The sequence below is a fragment of the Sinocyclocheilus anshuiensis genome, unplaced genomic scaffold (genome assembly GCF_001515605.1).
Source record: "Sinocyclocheilus anshuiensis isolate Anshui unplaced genomic scaffold, SAMN03320099.WGS_v1.1 scaffold457, whole genome shotgun sequence".
Taxonomy (NCBI): Eukaryota; Metazoa; Chordata; class Actinopteri; order Cypriniformes; family Cyprinidae; genus Sinocyclocheilus; species Sinocyclocheilus anshuiensis.
The window spans coordinates 3982930-3991699 of NW_015537939.1; the positions used below are offsets into that span (position 1 = coordinate 3982930).

The 8770-nt window shown below is 34.5% G+C and overlaps 1 protein-coding gene across 1 annotated transcript in view; it reads right to left on the minus strand.

Moving 5' to 3' along the window:
- LOC107662980 (nuclear receptor subfamily 5 group A member 2-like) overlaps window positions 1-8124 on the minus strand; it is a 16991-nt gene extending 8867 nt beyond the window's left edge. The window contains exons 1-3 of the mRNA XM_016453116.1: window positions 8023-8124; window positions 7404-7545; window positions 5557-6302 (exon numbers count right to left, since the gene is read on the minus strand). Coding sequence (XP_016308602.1) covers window positions 5557-6302; window positions 7404-7545; window positions 8023-8124 — 990 coding nt within the window. The remainder of the gene's footprint in view (window positions 1-5556; window positions 6303-7403; window positions 7546-8022) is intronic.
- Between the last annotated feature and the right edge of the window lie 646 nt (window positions 8125-8770).

The window sequence follows — 8770 nt, forward strand, 5'->3', positions numbered from 1 at the left end:
TTGCGGGAGGGTCGCGGGTCGATAAAATAAATCATAAATGATGCAAACATTGACTACATTTTTTTTTTATCATTTTTTTTCATGAGGCAGACGATTTTGTGTGTGTGTATGTGTATGTGTGTGTGTGTGTGTGTTCGAATGTCTTTGCCGGTTCTGAAGTAAATCTTGAAGGAAATGTTAAAAATCATGGCAGGTTTAATTATCAAACTGTTAATGTCAGTTGAGGGTCAGGTTTATTTATTTAGAAATTAATATTTTTATTCATCAAGGACACTTGATGAAACTGATCAAAAGTGACAATAAAGGCATTTATAGGGTTACAAAAGATTTCTTTTTTTTTTTTAAATGCTGTTCTTTGAACTTTCCATTCATCAAATAATGCTGAAAAAAATCATGAAGAATATCATGGTTTCCACAAATATATAAAGCAGCACAACTATTTTCAACACTGATGCTAATAATAATAACAAAAATCTTAAGCAGAAAATCAGCATATTCGAATGATTTCTGGAGGATCATGTGACACTGAAGATTGAAAATGATGCTGAAAATTCAGCTTTGCATCACAGGAATAAATTATATTTTAAAATATATAAAAAAATAAAACTGTTATTTGAAGCTGTAATAATATTTTAAAATATTATTGATTTTACTGTATTTTTCTGTATTAATAAATGCAGCCTTAATCAATCTAAAATACTTGGAAACATTAAAAAATAAGCAACCCCAAACTTTTGAAATCATCAGTGTATTACACACACACACACACACACACACACACACACACAAATGCATTCTACACACTGTCTGCAAGTATGGTATATGCTTTACTGAACACCACTAGAGAAACTGGTTGTAGATTGAGATGCACACAAACCATCCTAAACATCTTTCAAACTGTCAGACACACACTGCATATGTTTGTCTTCAGAGGGTTCACATCCGGCGTATGTATGGGTGTGATATGTGTGTGTGAACACACCTGTTCAGGTAATAGTGTGAAGTGGAAACAATCCATCAGCACAGACAGAGGAAGTGATGATGGTATTAATACTGCAGCATCCTGCCTCAGGGGCTTTATTACAGTCAGTCAGTATGTCATGTCACTTACAAAACATACCATGGGATCACTAAAGCTTTTGTGAATATGGTATTTTGGAATAGGCATATATATCAAAGTACTATGGTATTACTAACTGATACCATGACTGTACACTTTCAGCTGGTCTTTTTTCAAAAGATACACCTTTGTACCTTATTTACCTCTAAATGATGCACATTAGCATCTTAAAGTTACATAATAGTACCTTTTTGAAAGGATATCGGCCCAGTGACAGCTTTTGTTAATTTTCTTCTGAGAGTGTACCATTGCAGTGTTTTTTTTTTTTTTTGTATTTTATTGTATTTTTAGAAATTGTAGACTTTTTTTAAATTTTGTTGTGTGTTTTTGTCATTTTTATTATTAATTATTTATTTTTATTTATTTGTATTAGTTTTAGTTTATTCATTCTTTTAGCTATTTTAGGATTTCAAGTAAAACTAAACGAAAATAAAGCTGAAATAAAATAAGCTTGTTTTATATTTTATTTCAGTTTACGTTTACTTTGTTTCATTTTTTATGGTTATAGTTTTAGTTTGATGATAACCCTGCACAGCTTTTTCAGTTTTTTTTTTATTTTTTTAAATAAGGAATTATTATGAAGCCTCTTCAGAATAGCATCACAGAACAGGCCAAAAATACACCAATATTCTAAAATATGGAATGTCCATTTAAATCTGTGTATTTTGCCTAAAAACAGCATGTTGCAAATGGTTAAAGACAATAATTCTGGACAATCATGTTAGCTAGATGAACCTGTGTTATTCATTCTCTGAGCCAGAAACATGATCTCCAGACCTGTAGGTGGAAGACTAAATCAAACTGATGGACCAGAGAAGCATATTTACTGCATTTTAAATTAACAAAATAAATATTCATTAAATGCTCAGACTAAACATTGACAGTAGATGCATTTACTGTCTAGAAAGAATTGAAAAGCAGAGGTTAATAGTGAGTTTACGGGTATAAATCAATGACAATAAAAATATCAACACTCTTAAAATAAAAGATTCTTCGATGGTTCTTAGGTTTGGCAAAAAAATGTTCTTTTCATTGGGTTCTACGGAGATGAAAAAAGTTCTTTAGGTTCCTCAGATCAGCGGGTTTCTAAAGAACTATAAAATAAAAAGGTTTCAGTGGAATGTAAAAAGGTTTTCTTATTACATCAGAATATAAAAACTACTTTGCTTCTAATTGGAATCTTTCAGGAGTGAATAATAGTCAGCTGAGTATAACAACTATTTTCTGGAGGAATCTGATGAATTAAAAAGAGTGAGACTTGTTGAATAAGAAACATCTTCAGGCAGACTGAACACACGAACACTGCAGCATTCACATTCTCCCCTTATCTGGAGAGGAATGCTGTTGCTAAACCCCCACACACACATGCGCGCACACACAAACGCGCACACACACACACACACACACACACACACACACACACACACACACACACACCCACACACACACACACACACAGACAGAGGTACTGAGAAGTAAAGGACTGGAAATTGCAGTGTTTGCACTAAAAATGAAGAACATCAAGTAAAAGATTTAGTTCTATTTGTTGCAGACACTAACAATTGTTTTAAATCAAATTAAGAAGCGACTATCATGTGTCTTGTATTTTTATTTGAAACTAAAAATGTATTGTGATTTATTGCTGCTATTTCAATGCAATAATTCCATGTTTTCGTTCACTCTCTGTTTTTCTTCTTCTTCAGATTTTAATAATAATCTTTCAGATTTTACGTTGGCCTTCCTATTGTTTTCTAAGCCTCTGTTTCCTACCTCCATTTTATCTCTATTTGTGTGTGTGTGTGTGTGTGTGTTGAGAAGGTTATTCTGTTATGTGTGTGCGATTTCACAGAGTATCATTGTCCATGTGTGTGTGTGTGTGTGTGTGTGTGTGTGTGAATAACGGCCAGTATTATATTGTGTGTGTGATTGAAATGTTGTAACGTGTGATTGTGTTTATGTCGCATTCTCAGCAGGGTTTGGAAACACAACAGAAAGCGACAGCAGCTCAGAATGGACAAAAGAAAGGAGTGCATCCTCTATTTCCTCTAAGACAACAAACACTCTTGAGTTTATTTAAAGAGCTCTTCAGGACCACCAAAACCCAAGTGTTTTATTTAAAGACCCCTCAATGCCACAGGTTATAATGGACACAATATAGCAGGAGCTCTCAATTTAAGATTGTTCTGAAAAAGTGAATGAGCCTTTGTAAATGAATCTTAAATATATCTCAGCATTTCGGATTAACAGTCAATCCAGACTTCCTGTTGAAATATGCAAAAGATGACACCTCTTCAAGTCAGAATGTATTAATGCAAGATTCATGAAAATTCTACAGTTTTAATAATCTTGTGATAATTGCAAAATTGCTATTAAATGAATTCAGTTCAGTATCCAGTATTAGTTATCAAAAAATAGAGTTTGGGGTCAGAAAGATTTGTTTTTTAAAGAAATTCATAGTTTTATTTAGCAAGGATGCATTCAATTAATCAAAAGTGACAGTAAAGACTATTCTATTTTTTAATGTTGCAAAATATTTCTATTTCAAATAAATGCTGATTGTTTTAAATTTCTATTCATCAAAGAATCCTGAAAGAAATGTATCACTGTTTCCACAAAAAAATATATATATTAAGCATCACAACTGTTTTCAACATTGATAATAATAAGAAATGTTTCTTGAGCAGCAAATTAGCAAATTAGTATGATTTCTGAAGGATCATGTGACACTGAAGACTGGAGTAATGATGCTGAAAATTCAGATTTGCATCAGATAAATAAATTACATTTTAAAATACATTCAAATAAAAAACAGTTATTTAAAATTGTAACATTATTTTTACAATATTACTGTTTTTACTGTATTTTTGATCAAATAAAACCAGACGTGGTGAGCAAAAGAGACTTCTTATGTTCAAAAACATTAATAAATCTTATCAACCCCAATCTTTTGAATGGTAGTTTATATAAATGTGCACAAAACATGCCTTATAATGATTATAATAATATCATTATAAATATTCAAAGGCTTTTCCTTCAACACCAGCTCAAACCATCATTACAATGCAGTGTTTCCTGCTATTTGTGCCATTTATGCTACAAAACATAATGCATAAAATTACCAGACGGCTATAATAATTTCCTCAAATACACCTGTTGATTGAATCACATCAGACATCACTGTTCGCATGCTAGAGCCATTATAAACGTGACAGTGAGCCAGAGCAAACACAGCAGGCCGGGTCTGTTCGTCTGGAAACACACACACACACACTCCTGTTCATCCATGTCAGCATCATTTCATCATGCCAACCACATCCGCTCTGTTCATGCAAACATTGTGTGTGTGTGTGTACCTGGTATTTATCACGTTATGGGGACCAAATGTCCCCACAAGGATAGTAATACTAGTAAATTTTGACCTTGTGGGGACATTTTTGAGGTCCCCATGAGGAAACTATATATATATATATATATATGTATCAGCTTTGCACTTATTAAAATAGCAACAATTTTCGAAGGTTTCAAATGACAAAAGGAAGTATTCGAAATGTAACATTTAACATCTGCAAATGACTGAAAAAAATTGTTTGCCCTATTTGCCTCAAATGCTCCATTTAATGTCAAATAACTTGACATGAACACAAGTATACAAATAAATAAGCTTTTTTTCCCCCTCACAAAATCTGTAATTTTATGTCACCATTTGGATGCAAAACACCCACAGATTTAGCAGAAAACCTCTGGGTCATGTTTGAATTTTCTTGTCGCTGGCCATAACTCTGAGCTTGAAATCAGGATTAGGCATAGATAGTGTCTTCAAAATCATTCACACGTGAAAAATGGCTGAGAACTGAACAAATAGTTGTAACCTGGTTTACAGGAAGATAGGAATCTTTGTGGCAGTCTTTCTGGTGATTTAGGGATAATACAAGACTTTTTCACTTTACAAATGATTGTTAAAAGCAAACATGTGACAAAACGCATCATATATTGTGAGAAAGTGGGACGTGCTTGAGCAAAACAGACTATATTTTTTGAATCAGCAACCCAAAATTATGTTCAGCAAATATGATGCAAGGCGGTTTTTTTTAAGGGATAATTCACCCAAAAATGAAAATTCTGTCATAATTTACTCACCCTCAATTTGTGCCAAAACTGTATAAATGTATTTCTTCTGCTGAACTCAAAAGATATTTTGAAGAATTTGGTTACAGTTGGCGGCAGCCATTGACTTCCATAGTATTTTTCTCCATACTATTGAAGTCAATGGCTACCGTCAACTCAACATTCTTCAAAATATATATATTTTTTTGTGCTCAGCACAACAAAGAAACTCATACAGGTTTGGAACAACATGAGGGGGAGTAAATGATGGCAGAATTTCATGTTTTGATTAACTATCCCTTTAATTCAGTTTCGCTCGTGTTCACACTTACCTTGAGCTCCTTAAAGAAGATGCAGCTCCGCGCCCACTCCACTATAGAGAAGAGCGTCTGATCGGCCATGTGGCACATCAGGCCGAAGGTGCTGAGCCGTTCCTGTTTGGCAGCGAGACGTGTGTTCTGTTCCTGACTGTCCGCCTCGCTCCGAGAGTTCTGTTCCTGCTGCAGGTGGGCCAGGTGAGCGCTTATCTTGCTTTGCACCTGCAGCTCATCTTGCTCACAGCGAACAAACTCCAGAACCAGTGGCGGTACCATTAAGCCCGGAGGGGCGAGTGGCGGGCTGGTCGACACTCGCGTCTGGTCGACGTACGTGTAGCCTGGAACGGATTCTGGGGAGCTGGCGCAGGTGTAATGCTCTGAGCTTGTGTAGTGGTCGGGGTACTCGGATTTGATGGCGTGGCTAGCCAGGGTGGGATACGCCGGGTACTGAGCTGGCAGAGGGGTGTGGGCCGGGATGGGGACGGATAAACTCAGGGAACTGGATGCGTAGAGGTTGCGTTCGTAATCTGTAGGGGCCACAGAGGTGCCGATGATTGGGTGGGTGTTTTTTGGAGCCGGGGTGGACAGAGCAGTGCTGAAGCTGTAGTCGGACTGAGGGGATGACATCAAGGGGGGCGTGGCTTCCATCTTTAAGCCGCTGGCCCGGATGAGAGCTTTCTTCTGCTGCTTTAACGCCCGGTCTCGTTTGTACATGGGGCCAAATTTATTGCGCCCTCCTCGCATCCTATCAGCACGAACAGCTGTGAGCACAAACAAAACCATATTACAATACATTTTATATTAATATTAATATGTAACAGTATTATACAAAAGATTTTATAATTGAATATTATAATCAATCTAAATAAAAAGTCATACAAATAAAAAACAGTATGCTACATGTTCTGTATTTTATATTCATTTAAAAGCATCATAAAATGTATTATGAAAAGTATTATATTATATTTATATTATATACAGTAATATAACATTTCAGTCAAATAAATAAAAATTATTCTTCAGATCAGTGTTTTTTTTTTTTATTAAATTAATAATAAAAAGATATTTGTGGAACTTAAAAAAGGTTATTTTCATGTATGTAGCAGAACCGTTTTTGGTTCTAATTGGAATGTTTATTTTTTTTAGAATAAAAGAATCGTGTTCTGCAAGCAGTTACATGTTGCTTCTTGTCCGTTTCTCTAAAATTCGTCCTTCTGTTAACTCACGAACTAGTTAAAAATACCTTTATAGCCTGACTGATTAAAAATAGAGCTGTGCTTAAATGAATACGTAACCTTGATCCAGAAGCAAAGCGCGCGCAGCCGGTAAGGCAAAGGTGCCTGCAGATAATAGCGACCTTGCAACAAGAACGGCGATTTTTTTTTTCTTCACTGTTTATTTTTTCTCGTCTTTTTTCTCTAATTCTACATCTACATGTGAAACTAATCAACTGACCGCAATGCAATTTAAATTCTTATTCGTTTTTTTTTGTTGTTTTTTGTTTTTTTAAATAGACCTGCCTTACGGAATATGATTTAATCTTTTTTCAGCCAATTTTTCCATTAGGAAATACACAGATCCTGTCACAAGATTGCCTTTATCCATATACATACAGATTTTAATAATAAATGATAAGATAACAAAAAAATGTACGAGGAATTAATCAATATAATAAAAACAAACAGATCTAACAAATTAAAAATATGATTTTTACAAGAAAATATTTTCAATTGTAGCCTAATCATTTAAATAATTTATTATTATTTGATCTCCAAGTATCCTTGATGAATTTCAGATTTATGCAGTTGTCTATACCGAACTGAATTTGAGATTAAATATGAGATTAAGCATATTTCGCTCACCTTCCAGCCGCATCCCGACGTTCAGACATTTCTGGAAGCGGCAGAACGGACAGCGTTTCCTCTGGGTTTTATCGATATTACAGTCCTGACTCTCAGCACATGTGTACCGTTTGTTATTCTGTACGGTCCTCTTAAAGAAACCCTTTAAAATGAAGGGAGACAATAATGTTACCACTCGACAAGAAAGAAGAAAAGAAAAGAAATATTTAAAATGATTCTACAGAATAATTTATCTATAGATAAATTGCCAAAGTGACTTTAAAATGAATAAACAGGCTACGTTATTTGGTTCGAAGTGACTGCAACATCGAAATATTATTTATTTAATATCTAATATATCGACAAAAATGTCTAACCCTTTATATGATGTGCATTTGTCAGCTAAAATAGCTGTTTCTACTTGATCTGACCCTTAAAAACAGCCTACTTTGCTAAGGTAGCCAGGCTGATTCAGTCTTATTAAATTATTCAGGATAAACATATGAAACGTTTAGATTAAGAAAAAAATCTTCTTATACTTAAAACCTGTTCATTTAGATGAATGTCATCACATCAGACAGATTTGAGGTTACTGAAAACATTTTACAGTAGGCTATATTGAAATCTCCTGATTTAATACCTTGCAGCTCTCGCAGGTTAATAAACCATAATGATAGCCAGAAACTTTATCCCCACACACCGGACACAACTCTTCCAGGTCCGTATCATAACTGTAGTCCATCCCGCCCCGCCGAGCGCCTGCGCACAAACATTAACACACACACTTTTAAAATAGCGGTTCTTCAGTGGTTCAGCAAACAACCTTCTTCTGATCGAAAACGTTGTATATGGTTCTTGCTATGGTTCAGCACCATAACATTGAAGGTTTTCTAAAAATAATAATAATAAAAAGAGAAAGAATATATTAATAATATAGGCCATAAAACAATATAGTATAAAATATAGCCTTTTGATCCACCAAATAGTAAAACCCTTGCTGACGCTAGATTTCATTATTTTAAGTGTAACGTGAAAAGAGTTATAGGGGGAGAGCGGGGCACAAAGTAACACTTTTTGACTTTCTCAAATTGTGTAAATCCACATGGGGTTCAGAGTATATTTTTTTTATCCACAGTAATTTCACACTTGTCTAGTACAAATATGTCGCTTTGTTTCATAATTATAGTGTATACGTTTTTCTTTATTTACCCTCAAAAATTGGAAGTGAAATGTGACAACATGCCCCGTAGGTGGGGTACATTGTAACAGCTGAGGGGCACGTTGTAACATGACCATATAACAGCTTAAAATGTTATCTGATCTAATGAAAAAAATATACAAGACAAACTAAAATATTTTGTCAATAAAATTAAATAATTATTTATTGT